The 21,725-nt window shown below is 35.1% G+C and overlaps 1 protein-coding gene across 2 annotated transcripts in view; it reads right to left on the bottom strand.

The window, feature by feature from the left end:
• LOC115223833 (hyccin) overlaps positions 1 to 21,725 on the bottom strand; it is a 374,581-nt gene that overhangs the window by 10,901 nt on the left and 341,955 nt on the right. For both annotated transcript variants that reach the window (XM_029794513.2, XM_036515120.1), the window contains 2 exons: positions 9,279 to 9,366; positions 180 to 339 (listed from right to left, as the gene is read on the bottom strand). In XM_029794513.2, coding sequence (XP_029650373.1) covers positions 180 to 339; positions 9,279 to 9,366 — 248 coding nt within the window. The remainder of the gene's footprint in view (positions 1 to 179; positions 340 to 9,278; positions 9,367 to 21,725) is intronic.

Genomic DNA, 21,725 nt, shown 5'->3' with positions numbered 1-21,725 from the left:
ACCTTATCGATGAAAGGAAAAGGTGACATTGGCAGGCTTTGAACTTGTAGAGTGTCATAACAAAAATTGTAAGGTATTTGCCTTATAATCAGTGTGCAGGGATTTTATTAAAAAAAAAAAGAGAAAAAACAAAAAAAACTTCTGAAACTATATCATTAAAATATTGAAATATAAGTTACCTGGTAATTTTGTGGCTCTGAAAGATGCATTTGTAATGGCAGATTTTGACATGGTTACTGAGGAAGATGGGGCTGGAGAAAGTGCTACACCAATTCCCATTGCCGTGTCTGGTTGACCAGAAGGACTATATTTCAAACAGTTACGAACAGCATTTGTGACCTGAAAGAAATTAAGTATTCCAATTATTGAAAATATATACATGTGTGTGAGTGTGCGTGTATATATATATATATTTATATCATTCCAAACCATGAAACTTGTATACAACCAGCTACAGGCAAATAACAACATGCACTATAATAGAACCTAGCAAAACCAAGCTTATTGAGCAAAGTACCTTTTGAAAAGTGACTGACAAGAGACAGCTATACCATGGGATGCACCACAACCAGTTGTACAGTATCTCACCCATGAGAGATTGATGCAAGATGGGTCAAAGCAATCAATGTAATTAATAAAGAATCTCTTTTACTCATTTGTTGGTGATATATATATATATGTATATATATATATATATATATCATATATGCGCTTGCCAGAACCTCTTCCGTCCCAGCCAGAACAAAGGCTTTCGTTTGTTTTTCTCGTTTGTTTTCTTGTTTATTTTGATTTCTCGTATTGTATTTTATTTCTCGTTTTGTATTTTCTTGTACATGTATTTTTCTTGTATTTTATTGTGCAGTTTTATTGTTACGTCCTGTTTCTGTTACATTTTTTTCGTGCTTGTTTTACCCCTCTGCGAGGTTATTTTATTTTAATTCTCTCGCAGGAAGGCCTAGTATTGACGAGTCGTGTCCTGTCTTGCCTTCGAAACACGCTAAGTCTACTAGCGACAGCTGATGAAGGGGATTTTTCCTTGTGTAGTATGTCCTGTACTTTGTTTTTCTGTTGTAAATAATGTTTTTCCCATTTTCGTTCTCATCCTGTTCCACGTCTCTGTCTTTCTGTTGTAAAAAAATGGCTTTTTCCGTTTTCGTTTCTGTTGAGTTCTACGTCTTTTTGTGGTGTCCTGTATGTATATTTATTTATATATGCATGTATATATACATGTAGATGTAGGTACGTACATATATGTTTGTATGTATGCATATATTTTATTTATTACACTATTGTCTGACAGCGCTTCGCGTCGGGTTCGTTCGATTCTTCGCTTCGTTCCATTTCTTATCCTCCCAGTATTGTTTTATATAATTATGACGCAAAATTCTCTCCCTTTGCTTTACCTTCCCCTCTCTCTCTCCCTCTTCCTCATCTCTCTCTCAGCTGCGTGTCTTCCTCTATCTATCTCTCTCTCTCACTCCTCCTCACTTTTGTCACTGCTAATCCTTTTTGCACGTTGCTTTCAAACCGTACAGTCATGTTTCCATGCGCTTGCCAGAACCTCTTCCATCCCAGCCAGAACAAAGGCCTTCGTTTGTTTTTCGCGTTTGTTTTCTTGTTTATTTTGATTTCTCGTATTGTATTTTATTTCTCGTTTTGTATTTTCTTGTACATGTATTTTTATCTTGTATTTTATTGTGCAGTTTTATTGTTACGTCCTGTTTGTGTTACATTTTTTCCGTGCTTGTTTTACCCCTCTGCGAGGTTATTTCATTTTAATTCTCTCGCAGGAAGGCCTAGTATTGACGAGTCGTGTCCTGTCTTGCCTTCGAAACACGCTAAGTCTACTAGCCCTAGCTGATGAAGGGGATTTTTCCTTGTGTAGTATGTCCTGTACCTTGTTTTTCTGTTGTAAATAATGTTTTCCCGTTTTCGTTCTCGTCCTGTTCCACGTCTCTGTCTTTCTGTTGTAAAAAAATGGCTTTTCCGTTTTCGTTTCTGTTGACTTCTACTTCTTTTTGTGGTGTCCTGTACGTATATATATTTATATATGCATGTATATATACATGTAGATGTAGGTACGTACATATATGTTTGTATGTATGCATATATTTTTATTTATTACACTATTGTCTGACAGCGCTTCGCGTCGGGTTCGTTTGATTCTTCGCTTCGTTCCATTTCTTATCCTCCCAGTATTGTTTTATATAATTATGACGCAAAATTCTCTCCCTTTGCTTTACCTTCCCCTCTCTCTCTCCTCTTCCTCATCTCTCTCTCAGCTGCGTGTCTTCCTCTATCTATCTCTCTCTCTCTCACTCCTCCTCACTTTTGTCACTGCTAATCCTTTTTGCACGTTGCTTTCAAACCGTACAGTCATGTTTCCATGCGCTTGCCAGAACCTCTTCCATCCCAGCCAGAACAAAGGCCTTCGTTTGTTTTTCTCGTTTGTTTTCTTGTTTATTTTGATTTCTCGTATTGTATTTTATTTCTCGTTTTGTATTTTCTTGTACATGTATTTTTATCTTGTATTTTATTGTGCAGTTTTATTGTTACGTCCTGTTTGTGTTACATTTTTTCCGTGCTTGTTTTACCCCTCTGCGAGGTTATTTCATTTTAATTCTCTCACAGGAAGGCCTAGTATTGACGAGTCATGTCCTGTCTTGCCTTCGAAACACACTAAGTCTACTAGCGACAGCTGATGAAGGGGATTTTTCCTTGTGTAGTATGTCCTGTACCTTGTTTTTCTGTTGTAAATAATGTTTTTCCCGTTTTCGTTCTCATCCTGTTCCACGTCTCTGTCTTTCTGTTGTAAAAAAATGGCTTTTTCCGTTTTCGTTTCTGTTGAGTTCTACGTCTTTTTGTGGTGTCCTGTACGTATATTTATTTATATATGCATGTATATATACATGTAGATGTAGGTACGTACATATATGTTTGTATGTATGCATATATTTTATTTATTACACTATATATCATATATATATATAAATATATCATCATATATACGTGGTATGATCGATAAGTATCCGGACTGTTGCCATAGTAATGAAGCTTCAGCACACAGAGTAAAGATGCTTGACACAGATTGACCTCGGACTCTGCCGTGCATGCACACTAAGTTTTAACGTTCTAGCTCACTTTCACTGCTTACAACAGTGCTTGGAAGGATCGTGTGTAGCATGTGATCGTCACATTGACCATGACAGAGAAAGTGGTCATGGTGATACTTACTGAGAGCCTTATGCAAAGTTGCAGAAAGTATAGGGAGAGGAGTGTATGAGCAGTACACAAGTGTATGAGTGATTCAGACGTTTCCAAGATGGCCGGGAAAATGTCGATAGTGATGAACGTTCTGGGAGACCCAAAATTAGCGGAAATGAGAACAACATTGCAGAGGCGCGTGCAGCTACGAGGTGAAATCATTGAATCACCATCCATTAGTTAGCAGAGGATGTACAGATTAGTTACAGTCCAGTTCAGTCCATTATCACTGGAGATTTGGATATGAGATGCATGTCTATCAAGTTTGTGCCAAAACTGCTTTTAGCTGACCAAAAGGACACTTGGGTTTCAGTTGTACAAGACCTCCTTGATTGTGTCGAGAATGATGAAAACTTTTTGAAAACATTGCATGGGCCTCTGAGCAGGTTTTGCCAAGCTTTTGGTGAAATTTGATGCAGCTACTCTGCTCAACTTATTCTGTCATGGTCAACACAACGATCACATGATACACATGTTCCTTCCAAGCACAGTTGTAAACAGTAGAAGTGAGACAGAACATTAAAACTTAATGCACATGCAGAGCAGAGTTCAAGGTCAATCTGTGCCAAGCTGCTTTATTCTGCATACTTTAGCTTCGTTACTAAAGTAAAAGTCCGGATTCTTATTGATCAGATCATGTGTGTGTGTATATATATATATATATATATATATATATATAAAATCCCACCTCACACAACTCCACACACTAGCACTGACCATTTCCCAGCACCCACACCACACACCATCATCCACACACTTACACATTACAGATGCACACACACAGGCAAAATCCACACACATCAAAGTCACTAGCCCCTATCTACACACACACATACTCATATACACACACATGCCTGCACACCTTCGTTTTGGGATCATCAATACTTTATTATCTCCCCTTCTTTCTATCTCTTCTGTCAAATCTTTTTTTCCAACCAGTCACCATGCTTGACTGCTAAATCCACAAGTTTTTTTTATTCTCTCTGTTTATTTTCTCTTATTCCTTTCTGTTGAAGAGCATAGGCTCGAAACGTAAAACACTTTCTCACCATCCCAAGCATCAAACTATTACACTTGCTTGTTCATACACCTGTCTCCATCTTTTGTTTTTCTGTAAATTTCAAAGTGTGTGTGTGTGTGTGTGTATATATATATATATATATACACACACACACACACACACACATATATATATATCTGTAGTAGTGAATGTATAAGCATGTTAACCAGAGAATAACAGATACTGGCATAGGTAGGATGGTATTTGGATGAATTTAACAGCAGAAGGATCTTTTGTTTCAAACTTCAAGGTAATGATTTTTTTAAAATCTGAGGTCATATTTCTGTGATGCTATCTAAACTAGAAGTGTAGGTGTGGAGAAGTGTTACACCAGAGCCTGCTAATTGAAAAATAAAGATTTAAATAGCTTGTAGTGTCAGTAAAAACATAATAAATTCTGGTCTTTAGCTGTAAGGGGATTCATTTGTCTATCAAATGGTTCAATTCTCAGCTGAAATAGATTCTTTCTTACAAACTGTATATGTATGTATGTGTGTATGTGTGTATGTATGTATGTATGTATGTATGTATGTATATATATATATATATATATATACCAATCTTCAAGAATTGTTGAAAAAGCTCTCCTGATCTTGGAATGACACTGAAACAAACCTCTGCATGCAAGACAATAATAAGAGAACTCTTATCTAAGTACCTTATAAACATGTGTTCATTATTCTTCAATATGCTGTATATTTATTTGTTCCATACAAGTTCACCATTGAAAAGTAAAAGATGGTAACACATCAGGTGAAGATGGTGAGATAACTTTGAGATGAATGTTCTTGGATGGATTATAATACACTATTTCCTGGAGGAGTACCATTTTCACAAATAAATGGAGAAGCAATTTTATTACTTATAAGAATATTGTACTGCCTAATGTCAGACCTCATCTGAAGAGCAATTCATATTTATAGGGAACCCAGTGCATGTATGTGGTCTTGCCATTCTACCAAACATATTTTTAATATAGTTCAGTGTATGGATTATGAAAATTAATAATCTGTTGTATTGTGTTCGTCACATTAGGCAAACATTTTAAATATTTGGGTGCTTTTATTTAGTATTGTAAAGTTCATTGGCAACAATAGTGGAAAGTTGGTCGTAAGCTCCATGTAAAGATATAGAATAGTATGTCCTTGAATTCTAAAACAATAAGAACAGGTCTACTAATTATGCATCAAAATGAAGTAAAAGAAACTACACACATAATTTGGGATATTTTTCATGAAATTATTAGCTTTCTTATTGTTACTCTCAAAGAATATGTCAGTTTATTAGAATAAGACTGTAGGGAAGCAAGTCACATTTTATTATGATGGTAACAGTTTAGAGACTTCTTTCCGAAATCTCAAAATGTCACAGTGAAGACAAGATCTTTGAATTTTCATGAGTCAACAGTAACTTGTACATTGTGATGACATGTCAAAAGAGCACTAACTTGTTTCTAACATTGCCTTCTTCTTGTTTTAAGTTTTTCAAATTAAGCAACTATGTATTCTTTATTTATATTTTCTCATTGCCCCTGACACTTTTTATAAAGTCCTTGATATTCTGCCTGCTGTTCTTCATTAATATTATCACACTTTACTCTATTGATGCCTGTTCCCAAACAATACTTATTTTAGTGCTGTTGACACCCCTGGATTGAATGGTACTGCCCAAGTATTGAAACCATAATGATATCCATCGGGCAGCTGATGATGGAGGTATGTTGGATTGTTGGTATGGCTGTTTTTGTATGTGTGGAATAGTATTATAACAGATATCTTGATATAATCAGCGTTGATATAATCAGCTTTGTTCACCTTCCATTTTTTTATATAATCAGCTTTGTTCACCTTTTGATATTTCCTCTTTGTATTTGTTGATTTTCCTTTTGATACTATTGATATTGTACACGTTTGTGCAAAGTCATGTTGTTGGCTCTTTCTAATCATTGGTTTGGAATAAAACTTTCTTCAGCTTCCTGTCTTTGTTCTTTTCTCATCTTTTGCTTTTATTATCTCATTCTTTCTTTTGTTCTTTCGAATAATTATGAAATCAGAATGAAGTTTGTAATGCAAAATGTTTGCCTTTTTTAATGCAAAGTAAAAGTGTTTACTTTGTCTAAAGTGAAGGTGAACATGTTTACCTTCGTAAAAAAAAAAAAGAAACATATTTACCTACAAAATTGAATTATTTACCAAGGAAAATGTCTGTTTCCTTAGAAAATGCAATTATAAAAAGATGAGAGTACTCCATTCTGATAGGAAAGTAAATGGTTGACAGAAGAATGCTTACTAAATGCTATAAAGCATCTAGCAATGATGGAAGTCTGTTGTTGAATTGCTGAGGAATTATGCAAAAGAAAATAGAGAGATAGAGGGGCATTGATACTCATAGCACACATTTAGATTCTTATTTGAGTGAATAAACAAGGGGTGCTGAAAAGCTCCTGGTTTTAAGAGTATTGTGAAAGGCCTGGCTGAAGGCCTGACCTTCCCAGTTCTTTTACAGGGCTTAGAAAAACTGAAAGACTGCTGCAATAATTGTGTGGATCTGAGAGGGGAATATGTTGAATAAAATTATAATTAACTGATCCTCTTGTATTTTCTTTTCAGTATCCCCTCATATGCGATGCTGTAGATTTTTTCACAGATGGTTTTAAATAATTAAGATATCATTTGTATGAAACATTTTTCCTTCTTGTTTTGGTACCTAAATTATATTCATGATCACAAGTTCTACAAATGTCAGCAGTAGTGGTTTCATTTTCAGAATCTAAGTGACTCTGGTCAATGCCATCAATATGATTCTATCTTCATACATCTAATGGGTTTCACCATGATCATTGCTTAATTGGTTCCTCTACTAAAATGGTACACCAGCCTAACTGCTCTCCAGAAGAAAATTCACATCAGAATATATCTTTGGGTTGTAGGAATACACAAACCCAATTAACATGAGAATCACTAATGACAAGCTCAACCGGATGATACATTTTCACTTTTTGATTCTCTTTGAGGAGACAGTTTTTAATTGTTTTTGAAGCGTAACAAATGAATAAATACAGTGATAGGCATAATAATAATACAGATTAAGAAAATTAACATTTCACTCACCAGTCATATTATAAACATATATATAAGAGGGACAACTATTGTACTCTTTGCATTAATCATTGGGATTAAAAATATCTACCATGTCACTAATAAGCAAGAAGATATCTACCACTTCACTAACAGCAAGCTGGGCAATTTTAAAAGTGGATTTAGTAGTTAAAAAATAAATAAGTTGTACTAAAAATGCATCAAATCTCTACAACACTAAAGAAAAACATCATAGAAAATGTGAGGTGAATACACAAAATAAAATACATAGCTCCATACACTTTTAGAACTTAAAGAGGTATGTCAGGGGCAAATTATTAAATAGACACATCTGATACTTTCACCCAGTTTAAACTAATTACACTGTGAAAAAAAATGAACCTTTGTAATGCTTACATGAAGCAATTGTTCCTCAAAGGCCTCAAACATCCTGCTAATTTTGATAAATATTCTTTTCTACTCTAGGCACAAGGCCCGAAATTTTGGGGGAGGGGGCCAGTCAATTAGATCGACCCCAGTACGCAACTGGTGCTTAATTTATTGACCCCAAAAGGATGAAAGGCAAAGTCGACCTCGGCAGAATTTGAACTCAGAATGTAAAGACAGACGAAATACTGCTAAGCATTTCACCCAGCATGCTAATGTTTCTGCCAACTCGTCACCTTACTAATTTTGATAAATATTATCATACCTTGGGTCAATCAACTATAAAAGTTTGGTAAGGTTGGGTTGACATTTGATATATAAAGCTGTTGATTCACATTCTAACCCTGATAGATAATATCATAATTGAATGTATACTGCAGGGAAAAGGGATATAGATTAGCAGCAGAGAAAATTATATTGTCAAATACTTCTTCAACTATGTGTTGCATATATAACCCATGAGACAAAAAAAATTTTTAATGAAATGCTAAATTCCTAGATATTATTGCTGGATAATATTATGACAATAAAGCAAACAAAGTATTTAGCTATGCACACATTTTATCTCAATGTTTGGATTACCCAAAGAATTTAGTTTCAGCTTTCCCTTCCTATAAAGCTGCTTATATGGCTACGCCTGAAAATCCCATTAGATAAAACAATGTAGAAGTTTTCAGCAAACAAAGAAAATAAGGTATTTGGTTAATGATATTTCCATTGCTATTTCACATTTGTGACTTTAAATCTTGATGAGATCAAATAAAATTAATACCAGTAATATGCTAGTAAAACACTAGGGCCAATTTGATTTCTACGGTTAATCAAAACAGGGCCCTGCACAAAAACCGAATGAAACTTAGATAGCTAGACACCCTTCCTAACACCAAACACTTTACTAAGTGTATCGTGTATAGTCTATCACAGCATCAACACTAAAGAATGCCATGCTTCCAACAACATAGGACTAAAGGGTCCTGTAGAACACGTGTTGTATTTGCTTGATTGTAAATCACTTTACAGTGAAATATTCTATCATGTTACCAGTACTCCTGCAGTAGCCTTGTTCCCTATAAGGGCAAAAGGCAAATTCTCACAAATGTTGGTGCTATAGTAAAGAAAGAATTAATGTTGTTGGAAATGACAAGTAGATTGTTAATGTACAGACAGAAGATTTTGGACATCAGAACCAAAGTTTTAAGCACATCAGATTGTATGGGATATGGAGATCAAAGGAGTTATACCATACACTGTAATGAAACCATTTGACAAAGACATTTCTTATCAAATAGATGAAAACCAGATGTAGCAGATAGGTAGGCAACTTAATAACCCAATGCTTATACAAGACAATTATGAAAATTCTGAGATCTGAAGCCATCTTCAACATTTCAAAACATTATTAATATGTATTTAAGCCATAAACTACTTACAAGCAGAACATCTGCATAAAGTTCATATGTGGCCCTATGGTGAATATCTTCCACAGCTTTAACTGCTAGTTTTGATTGACCATTGAACCTAGTAAAGAAAAATAAGATCACAAAACTATTAGGTGACATTTCAATGAATTGTAATGAATTTTGAACTAATTGTGATACAGGGAAGACAAATGAAAAGAAAAGAACAAATAAACAAAAACAAAGATACAAAAAGCTGAAAGTTCAATAACAAAACACAAATTAAATCTGATTAATATACCAGTGGTTTGCAACCTTTTTATAGCTCAGTGACCCCTTTCACTAAATGGTGTTTTACAAATGTCTCTTCCTCATGTTTTGCTAAAAAAAAAAAGAAAAAGAAAAGAAAAAAAAAGGAAAAAAAACTATCTAAACTCTCTCAAGAAATAGTTGAATTAGTTTAATCAAACAGAAGTGAATTTTGTACAGTTGTTTATTATTCATAATTTCTTCTAGTATACTATCTAGTTTGTGCCTCTTTTCAGAAATTTGTATGGATCAAAACCGTCACATGCACACATGTTAAATTTTTGTGGAACTTACTTCAGAAGGTAATAACTTGCATAATGTAATTATATTGGTGCACCATCAGTCATGATTCTGTGCACCAAAACACAGTGACTTATTCATATTTTAATCCAGACAAAGATTTCTTTGAAAATATTTTAAAGTATAAGTATACAAACTGGTTGAAATATTTCATTTCTAAAAACAATCATATCCTCTCTGAAAACCTGGTATCCCTCTATAGCCAACCACAATAATACCTCAAGGAGGAGATTAGACCCAGGTTAAGGACCGCTACTATAAACAAATACTTTAAATCAAAACCATCTTTATTTTCTCAGTTACATTATTTCCAACAAATCTGACGAACAAACAATATTGGTGATAAATTCGTTAAAGTGCTTGATTTTTTGCCCCTTCCACACACTATATACATCCAATGAAGTTACATTTCTTTGTTTCAACACACAAAAATAAGCAAACCAGCTACTTTATCAGCACTGAGTAAGACTAGAATAATGTGTCATGGGGGAAACATATTCAGTCACAAAGTCATGGTGAAAGAAATGCTATAATTATTTAAGCTTGTCAATCCTTCCCGTTCTTATGACACAAGAAAAATGCACATGAAAATTTGATGATGACATTTTGGTAATTTTGATATGTATGATACAAGGAGAGTGTAGAAAATAGAGATGCATTGCAATAACAACAATATGTTAATTATAGTAATTCTTATTCATTTTCTACAAACCACCAAATGTCTCACCTTAGTGATACTATAATTCATTAAATAATACTTATTCTTTCAAAGGTAGGTGGTGTATGGGTTTGAAATGAACAGTAACTCATACACAAAAAAAAAATAAGTTTAACATTACAACAATATTGAAGCAGGGTTTGTGTGGTAGAAAGTGCTTCTGTTCATGCTCATATGTTCATGCTTCTAAAGTCAAATATGTAATTCATTGCTATAGAAATGGTGTTATATAGATACATTCCTTTGAGTGCTATGCATGGTGAGAGCAGATAAATGCATTAAGGTAAATAAAAAAAAAAAAACAGGAACTGACAGAAGATAAGATACAGTGAATTAATTTTTTTATTCAGTTTAAGTGTGTGTTCTAAATTAAATACAAGTGGAATGTAAGTGGATAAATAGCCAATTCTAAAGTGCTGCTCTATTGGGTTACAGTTGAAAAAGAGTAAGGTAAAGGTTTACTACTGTCCTAAAAAACTACGACAATGATTCTTTATATAGCCAAACTATCTGAAAGAATATTGAATTCCTAAAAGTCCAATAAACATGGAAAACTGTGAAGAACCAAAATTTCATCTGCTTGCATGACATCACCATATTAGCCTCCTAAATTGCTAGGAAATGAATTCAATGAGGCTCGATAGAAAACCAAAAGGTAGTAAAAGCTGAACTCAAAAATGTGAATGCTACAGATAATGAATAGTTAACATACAACATGTACTTCTCAAGCAAAATGTGGATCTTCATGATATGTGCATGCATATGTACAAAATGCAAGTGAGTCTGCATGATGTGCATACAAGGTACAAGTGAGTCTGCATAGTGTGTGTGTGTGTGTGTGTGCGTGTATGTGTGTGCATGCTTTCAAACAAGTGAGTTTGTAAAAAGTGAATAAGCGATGGTATTAAAGTATTAGTATACATTCCTATTTAGTTAAGTTCTAGAGAAAACTGAGCCAGTTAGTAAAGTGAAATAGTTGGTTTTGAAATTCTATGCAGTAAAATTATAGTAACTAATATTAAGCTCACAATATTCTCTGCTAAGATTGATTTAAGTTACCTGGTAATTGCATAATCTAAATTGACACTCCATAGCTGGTGTGTACTGTCTCTGGCTGAAGCAAATAAATAATTAGCTAAAACACATAGTCTTTGGCATTATGTTGAGTGTCAAGAGCAAAGGGCTCAAACATGAAAACAGAAAGCCAGATTATTAGGCCAGACAAGGAGTAACTTTAAGTTCACTATCAACTGAAAAAAAAAAAATATGTAGTCTGAGACATTGAGGTGATAGTAGTAAGTCAGAATACAAATTGTGAAGATTTCATAGCTATTATCAGAAAGAAGTCTATTTGATTAAATGTTGAGATCAATAATGCATTCATATCAAAATGCACCTGGAAACACAAACTGAGTTGTTCAATCATGTCAGTAGTTACTAATATAGGAAATATAGATACTCAGAGATAATAGCAATAAATGAATTATAATAGTTCTCTTTTATTTTCTATGTACCAACAGAAGAGTAGATCTCTTCCAATCAAAGTGATACTACAATCCAAAGTACTTAAACAGTTCTTCTTAAGGTCATGATTTACAGTAATTCAAGCACAGAAAAATAAGTTTCAAATTACAACCTTAATAAAAGCATATGTTGCAGAAAATCCTTACACACTTATACATATGTTTATATTTGTAAAGTCAAATGTGTAATTCAATGTTCTAGAAATACTGTTACACATATGTTTTTGAACTTAAGAGTTTCTTTTGAGTGACACATTATCAGGTGAGAGAGATAATGACACTAAGGTAAACAAAAAAGGAAATATTATAACTGATACAGGAAACTGAGAGAGTATGAGATACAGTGAACTGATGCCATGTCCAGCTTCAATATGCCTTTTCATTTAAGACAGCCAAAATATGAAGGAACAAATGGTACTCTGTTCCATGGTGCTACTCTGGTGGATTACAGTTGAAAGGGAGTAAAATAAAAGCACAAAGCAACAAAAGATAGAAAAAAAATTTGAGGTAATTTCTTTTTAGTTCTGTTTTATATAGCCCAAATAGCTGAGCAAATACTAGATTCTTACTGGTCCAGTAAATTGGTGAAAAACTGGACAGCCAAAACTTTCTCTGGTTGCTACAAAAGTATTTGATAGAGAATATATCAAATAACCAACTGATATTGAAAAGATATCATTTGAAATTTTCCTAAAAATACTGGACTGTACTACTTCAAATTCTGAATAAACCCTCAATATCGTAGAATCAACTGGTGGCAACTACTACTACTGTAACCACCATCACCACCTTAAATATTACAACCACAGCAATGATATATTAATAGTAAAAGTAATAGTAGCAGCAGTATTAGTATTAGTGGTTCAACATAAGTTTTTCCTGGTGGCAGGATAAAACTCCTAATACAACTGTGCTTGAAAAAGCAAATATGTGAAGCATGTATGCTTTCTTGAGCAAATTCCAGCTGCAGTGGAGTAGACATATAGCATGCATGCCCAACTCCAGACTTCCTAAACAGATCTTCTTTTGGTGAACTAACAGTTGACTCTCAAGTCCATGGTAGACCAAAGAAGAGATACAAGGACACACTGAAGACAATCTTGGAAAATTGTAGCATAGAGCACCTTACGCAGTCTATTTGCAGCCATCTTGCTCAGAATCATAGTGATATGTATTCTGGAGTACAGTACTCTGAATCTGCTATGGCCAGAGAAGCTAAAGATAGAAAGGCTGCAGAGAAAAGCAAGAGCCCACTGAATCCTGACTCTGATACTACATGACCCCCCTGCCCATTGTAACTATAAATTCCATGTTAAATTGACCTAATAAGCCACCTGAGGACCCACAAAGAGCAAAGTGGATAACCTGGTCATCTTGAGATACATACAGGACAATCTTAATCATCATCGTCATCATCCTCATCATCAGTAGTAGTAGTCCAATATTTGAATGCTATTATTTATAGTTTTATATGTACTTTGAAATGCAGTTCCAAACAAGAAGAATTATTTCATGTCCTCTCAAAAGTTTATAAAAATAAAGCTATAAAGATTAAGAGAAGGCTTAGAAAGACTGGAAGATCAGCAAAGTCGCTAAAAGAGAACTTAGATATAAGATATACTCAGGAGAGGAGATGCCAAAAAGTATGTTGTTTGCCAACGTTCTTTGATTTGGAGATCAAGGTGCAAGGTTTCTAGATTATAAAGCAGCTTACGAGAGAACTATCAAAATATTGTTGGGGAGAAGAGCAAATGAAATGATAAAAACAACTTGTTTTTACTGATGCTGAGAGAGGCAGAGAAATGCAATTATGAGGTTGCTGAATGAGAAAAATGCATGGGAGAAAGAGGAGCTTCTCCAAACTGGAAGCATTATTAAGGATGTGAAGACAAACAAGCAGGACAATCAAGATCAATAGGGAAGTAGAAGCATTGTCACCTACTACTTGGGCAAAAAGATGATCTAGAGAGAAGCAATAATAGAGGAAGAAAACTGTTGGACCAGGTAATGAAAGTTCCTGAAAGAGTTCTAGCAAAATTGATTAGAAGCAAAATTAGCCTAAGTCCTTCACAGGGTTCCATGCTCTGTGATATGGTGATATTAGGCACAATCAGCAGGTAAGGGTTAGTAATGAGTTCAATAATGAATTCAGTATGTCAGTACAGATCAATCAGCACTCAGTTTTCAGCTCCAGTTTCTTATAGTTCTACATACCATAAAAGAGTTTAAGATTGGCTTTCCAGAGAAACTCGTAGATTTAATAGACTTGGAAACAAACCTGAAACCAAGAGACTGCAAAGTAAACTTAGCAATGACTAAAGTTTAAGTAAGTAGGAGAGAAGACAGGACTCTAGAGGTAAGAGGGAAATGATTATGTCCAATATGCAGAAAAAGAGTGGATAGAAATTCCATACTCAGTGTACAATATAGATGCACAAGTGGTGTAGTAGGACCAGTGGCAGGTTGACTGTCAAAACATATTTTGTATGTAACAGATGCACAAGTGCAATTGGGAGTAAGAATTCATGCAAAAGAAATTCTTTCAAATCTCATAAGGCTCATTATAAGTAGTTGATAGCTTTGTAACCTTGGGAACCTAATTAGCAATGGAGGAATGGGGTGTAGTGAAAGTATTACAGTCCAAGTAAGAATGGCAGCGAGAAAGATCATAAAGCTATTAACTCTGGAGGCAATTCTCTCCACCCTCTTTTTATTCTGGCTATTACTGAATAAGAACAAGGAAGAGAGAATTTCCTTTTGTACATATATATTATAAAAATCTGTTCTTTTCATTATCAGAGGGAAGGGCAGACTGTATGATGCATGTGTACAAAGCATAATGCTGCATAGCAGCAACACATGGACCTTGAATAAAGAAGATTAGCTAATAGAAAGAAATTAATGAAATATACTTCACAACATGTAATGTTAATGCAGCTGAATGGTAGAGTAATAAGGTGCTGACAGAAAAACAGGGTATCAGAGGAATCAGTTAGAGTAGGCAAAAGAGAAGACTGCTTCTTACTGATGCTGAAAACAAAGTGGCATGGAAATGTTGTGACAAGACATTGATGGAAGAGGAGAATGCATGAGAGAGTGAGGAAAGGGCTATCCCATGTAGGCCTCTATTCAAAGGATCAACGACTAAAGTTAGAGCTTATGGTAGAAAGCACAATTAGGGATATGAAAGCAGACAAGGTAGCTGGACAATCAAAGATAGTTACTGAAGTATTTCAAATATCTGGTGAAATTGATCATGTTTTAGTCACATGCATATTCAGTAAATGACTGATGAAGCTATATTGTCATTAAATAATACAAGGATGAAGTTAACCTACAAAGAGACAAATAACTGAGGCATCATATAGTTGAACCAGTATATAAAATTTACTGAGAAAGTTATAGCTCAATTGATTAGGAAAATAATTAGCCAAGAGGTAATTTAAATTTATGCCAGGATAAGACACTACTTATGCACTCAAGAAAGTTTTAACAATGAGAAGTCATTTTTCACATACACTGACAAAAGGAATTTTACAATATTTGCAAACCACTACAGGAAAATAGGAGACACAATTATTGAGTTCAGTATTAAATAAAGGGTTTTTGAAAAAGCAAAATCATGCACAAATGGATCAAAGAAATGCAGGCTTTGTACAGCAGAAAGAATACACATCCTGCTGAAATCAATGAGCTCCAGTAACTTCTGAATTCAAGAAAGGAAATATTTGTAAGGTGTACCTATGTAAATAAATTCAATTTGTGCAATGGGAAAATAACATCAATGCCGTATTAATAGTGCCACCCAACAAAGATCAAGCTAGGCATATCCTTCACATTTTACTTCTTTTCTTCTTTCAACCTTCTCACTATTTAAATTTCACTGCACACATATCAGCATCCCTATATAGTAACACTTCCACTTTTACTTTAGTAAACCTTTTAGACAGACAATAAACTTAACATTCTACTTACAACTTTCTTTCTCCTACTCTCAACAGCACATAATCAATGTACAATTTTCAGACACACTTTTAACATGAATCTTTATTGACATTCAAAGGACCCATCCAATTAAAGATCTAATAGGTACTACTAAGAAGAAGGCTTCATTTTATACAGCAATAATAGTTATTGACAATCACAGGGAAGCAACTTAGGATTAAGTAAATCCCAGTTATTGTCCCTGTCATATTGTCTCTTCTTCCAATACTTCATATATTATCAGCCATTATGTGGTTTATGCCAAGTTAGCCTGATGAACAAAAAAAGAAGGGAGGCTCTGGGTCTCTACCCAAACCAAATGAAATATCTCCACTTGAACATGAAAACAAAGAAGCCATCAGAAAGAAACCAGTTATATAGCTAGATGAAAGAAAACAAAAATATTCATCTCTCAAATGAGTTGGGTGCTTTCATTTGGAGAACCTACCAACAGATGAACAGTGTGTGTGTGTGTGTGTGTGTGTGTGTGAGTGTATGTGTTGTTGTGTGTGTATACACTTCCAACACCTACCCTATATGTACGCACGCATACGCACACACACAATGTGAACCCACAAACTAGTAATTACCATCTTTACACCTTTAGCTATTGGGTACTGAATGGATGATAGCAATACCCTGAATGTGATAACACTACAGATTTTATTGAGTATTATAATTGAAATATAACCAATAAACAATTCAGTTGAGGAAGCCTAACCTTGTAGCAAACACTTTTCTAAGTTGACGAGAAAGTAAAAGTGAAGCTGACTGCATTAACTACCACTTTAATGGAGAAATATTTATTAACCCTAGTGAGATTTGAATTTAGAACATCAGTCACAAAATCAGAAGCTGTGAATTATCAGGCTTAAAGTAGGACAACTACAGTACTAAACATTAGCCCAAAAGTCATTTAGCATTCCATGATAATTAAAAAGAGCAAAGTACTTCATAAAAAAAAAAAAAACTATTATTATTATTTTTATTTTTTGTTTTGTATGTGTGAAAAGATTAATGAGGTCATTATGAAAACAGAGAAAATTGAGGTGCAGTTTGAATTGAATGCTGCTTAGGAAAGGCTGCAAAAAAATAAGCTGTTGAAACTGAATTGCACATACACACACACACACACACACACACACACATTTGTACCCATATACACATACTTATTTGTAATTGAGAAAACTATTTTAAAAATTATTATGTAATTTTTAGATACTGAAAACTTTTAAAATAGCCAAGTGAAATAACTAGATAAAATATTCTTTATTTTTTTCATGAAATACACTTATATCATGTGTTTTCATTCCACAGGCTATATATGTCTAAAACTGCTGCCAAAGCAGAAACCAGTGAAAAGGAATTTAATGGAATTCAATTTTAAAAGTTGAAAAAAATTTGTAAACACTGACCACCTTGCATTATTTCTTTAATAAAAGAAAATAAAAACTATCATTACTATTTTTATTTCATATAATTATTTTTCATTGAAAATTATTTTACCCAAATAATTCTAATAATTGAATATAATACTACCTTCCCCATACAACTTTATGTAATACATTTATAAACTTTTACTTTTTACTGATTATGAATATACATTTTATTTTACACTTTCTAGTTGCTCTTACAGAGAGATAAGCTAATTTGTTTAGAATATGTCTTATTTCAGTTCTATATTAAAGAGATGAGGAATTATGTACATTATTTACATTTGACGGATATTTGTCCTCATCTTGTTTGTTATTAACACAATATTTCGGCTGATATACCCTCCAGCCTTCATCAAGTGTCTTGGGGGAAATTTCAAACCTGGGTTCTCATTCCTAAGATATTTTTCGATCTTCTTCTTCTTCTTCTTCTTCTTCTTCTCATTATTATTATTATTATTATTATTATTATTATTATTATTATTATTCAGGTCACTGCTTGGAATCGAACTTGGAATCTTGGGGTTAGTAGCCAGCGCTCTTAACCACTATTACCCCTTATGCCCAGGTTTGAAAGACACCTGATGAAGGCTGGAGGGTATATCAGCCAAAACATGTTAACAACAAACAAGATGAGGACAAATATCCATCAAATGTAAATAATGTATGTCTTATTTATCGTCAACAATCTGTATTATAAAGGATCACCAACAAACTAGGGATACAGTTTGACTTGGTGCATGGGACATTACATCATCTCTATAGACAACGCTCAGACATCAGCATCAACATTCTATGTCTGTTTTTCTGTGGTTGGTTGGATTGGATGGGTCTTGTTACATACTAGAAACAAACAAAACAAAACAAAAAACAGCCAGATCTCTTGTTGCATGTGTTTTACAGTGTTGTCTAAATGCATTCTAATTGTACCACAGACACATAAGGGGGTGCCCTATGAGGTGAGAACTGACTAATCTCTGCTACCCTGTATCAATTCTTATTTTGGGGCTACTGAAGTTACTCATAGATATGAACTGTAATGTAGCTTGTGAAATTCATAACTTGCTCATATGTACCATTCTGAGGCATAGTCTCCTTGGCTGGATATCCTCCCTAACATCAATCACTTTACAGAGTGTATAATAGGTGTATTTCATTATTCCTAAGGTGGTGAGCTGGCAGAATCATTAATGTGCTGGACGAAATACTTAGCGGTATTTTATATATCACTACATTCAAATTCCACCGAGGTCGACTTTGCCTTTCATCCTTTTGGGGTCAATAAATTAAGTACCAGTTACGGACTGCGGTTGATCTAATTGACTAGCCCCGTTCCCCAAAATTTCAGGCCTTGTGCCTTTAGTAGAAAGGATTTTATCATTCCTTCTGGCTAAATAGAATTGGGAAGAAATTACTGTGTTCCTAGAGGAAAAATGCTAGAGCAAAAATGATACAGTAAATACAAATGCCCAACAGTAAACACTTTTATATAACATTTAATCCCAAAACAACATGTAAACTTCAGAGACAACAGTGATAATGAATAGATCTACTTGAATAATTACAAATATCACTGAATGACTGCAACAAAGTCTTGAAGAAATTCTGAGCAGTTTGAATGATAAACGAAAGAGAAAGGTACAGGCATGGCTGGGTAGTTAAGAAGTTCGCTTCCTCACCACTTTTGGGATTCAGTCTAATTTTGTGTCATCTTGGGTGAATGTTATCTACTGTAGTCCCAGGCTGACTAAAATCTTGTGAGAGGATTTAGTACATGGAAAGTGAAAGTGTGTGTGTGTGTGTGTGTATGTGTGTGCGTGCATGCACATGTATGTAAGTGTATTTCGTAGATGGAAACTGAAAGAAGCCTGTCGTATATATATCATCATCATCATTTAATGTCCATTATCTATGCTGGCATGGGTTGGACAGTTTGACTGGGCTGGCACGCAGGAAGGCTGCACCAGATTCCAGTCTGATTTGGCATGGTTTTCTACGGTTGGATGCCCTTCCTAACATCAACCACTCTGAGAATGTAATGGGTGCTTTTATTTGCCACTAGTATGGGTACTATTTGTGTGACACCAGGGTGCATTTACATGCCAACTTGCATGACACCGGTATCTGCCATAACTGCGATTTTGCTCGGCTTGATGGGTCTTCTTCTCAAGCATGACATAATGCCAAAGGTCTTGGTCATTACCTCTGTGAGGCCCAAAACGCAAGAGGGACTCAGCCACTTTGCCTCTGTGAGCCCAAAGTTCAAAAGATGTTCTTTACGTGCCACCAGCATGGGTGCACTTGGCTTGAGTTCTCTCAAGCACAGCACATCACCAAAGGTCTCAGTCATTTGTCATTGCCTTTCTGAGGCTCAAAGTTCAAAGAACATGCTTCATCATCTCACCCCATGTCTTCCTGGGTCTACCCAGGTTTCCTCCACAGTTAGAGATCTTTACACAGCTGTTCTCATCCATATGCATCACATGACCATACCAGCATAGTTGTCTCTCTTGCACATCACATGTGATGCCTCTTATGCCTAACTTTTTTCTCAAGATGCTTATACTCTGTCAAACATGAACACTGACATTGCACATCCAGCATACTCACTTCATTTCTCTCAAGTCCGTGCATGTCCTCAGCTGTTATAGCCCATGTTTCACTGCCATACAGCATAGCTGTACTCACACAGGCATCAAACAATCAGCCTTCAACTCTGAGAGAGAGGCCCTTTGTTGCCAGCAGGGGTAGGAGCTCTCTGAAATTTACCCAACCTAATCTTATTCTCACAGCCATGCTCTTGGAGCATCCACCTCAACTACTAACCTGGTCACCTAGAAAACAGAAGCTATCTACTACCTCTAGCTTGCTCCCATAGCAGTTAATGGAGTTTATTTTCAGTGTTTATTGTACCTGTGCAACTTCCAAATACAAAAGTTAGTTTCTCTGATGTTGCTGCACCTTTTATGTGTCCAAAGCTTACACTGGGTACACCTTATGAAGTTTCTACCTACACCTTTTCTACAGATTGAGTAGGGCTATCTACCTGGAGGGATTTGTGATTTGTCTGCCTTCCTACTTATTAGGACTTTGGTTTTAGCTAGGTTGACTCTAAGGCCATTTGATTCTAGACCTTGCTTCTATACTTGGAACATCTTCTATAGTTTAGGTAGTGATTCAGCTATAAGAGCAAGGTCATCAGCATAGAGAAGTTCTCAGGGGCAGCCTGTCTTAAATAATTCTGTTGTTACCAAGAGAAATATGATGAACAAGAGGGAGCTGAGCACTGATCCCTGGTGAATCCCTACTTGTACTCCGATTTCTTCACTGTATTTGTTGCCAACCCTCACCTTACTGGTAGCGTCCCTGTACAAGGCTTGTACAGCTCTTACCAACCACTCATCTATCCCTAGTTTCCGCATTGACCTCCAGATAATGGATCAGAAGACTCTGTCAAAAGCTTTCTCCAAGTCAACAAAAGCCAAGTACAGAAGTTTATTTTTGGCTTGGTATTTCTCCTGCAGTTGCCTTACCAGAAATATAGTATCAATGGTGCAACTGCATCTCATCTAGGCTAACTCTCTCTTTAATTAGTTGGGCTATGACCCTCTCCCTAACTTTCATCACCTGATCCAACACTTTGATACCTCTGTAATTATTTCTATCAAAGGCATAACTTTTACCTTTGTAGCAGTTGACTACGGTGCTGCTACACCATCATTGGGTATGACTCCTTCATGAACCCCCTGATTTACAATATGAGTGACTAGACCATAACCCACACCACCAGATATTTTAAGCATCTCAGCATTGATTCTTGATGGGTTGGAGGATTTCTCTGTCTTCATATCCTTAATTACTTTATCTACTAGCGCACTGTAGATTAGGGTAGTTGGTCCCTTAATTGGGTCATCATTTGACTGACTCTCCTCCTCCCATTCGTTCTCAATATGCCGCAGTCTTTCATATTGGCATCTCCAAGCCTCTTTCTTTGCAGAATCATTAAAAGCAGGTGCACCATCATCCATGCAAACACATTTCTCTCCTGTAACATCATAATTTTCTCTCACACACTGTCTTGTAATCTGAAATACTTCAGTTCTTTGGTCCTCATGATGCTGAACATAGGCAAACTTCTTTTCTGCTTTTCCCTTGGCTAGATATACTTGTCTCGTAACTTCCCTTCTGGCTATCTGATATAGTTCCTACTGCC

Source organism: Octopus sinensis, linkage group LG2, assembly GCF_006345805.1.
Source record: "Octopus sinensis linkage group LG2, ASM634580v1, whole genome shotgun sequence".
Classification (NCBI taxonomy): Eukaryota; Metazoa; Mollusca; class Cephalopoda; order Octopoda; family Octopodidae; genus Octopus; species Octopus sinensis.
The sequence above is the reverse complement of the archived record's forward strand: the minus strand, read 5'-3'. Positions and strand labels throughout refer to the sequence as shown.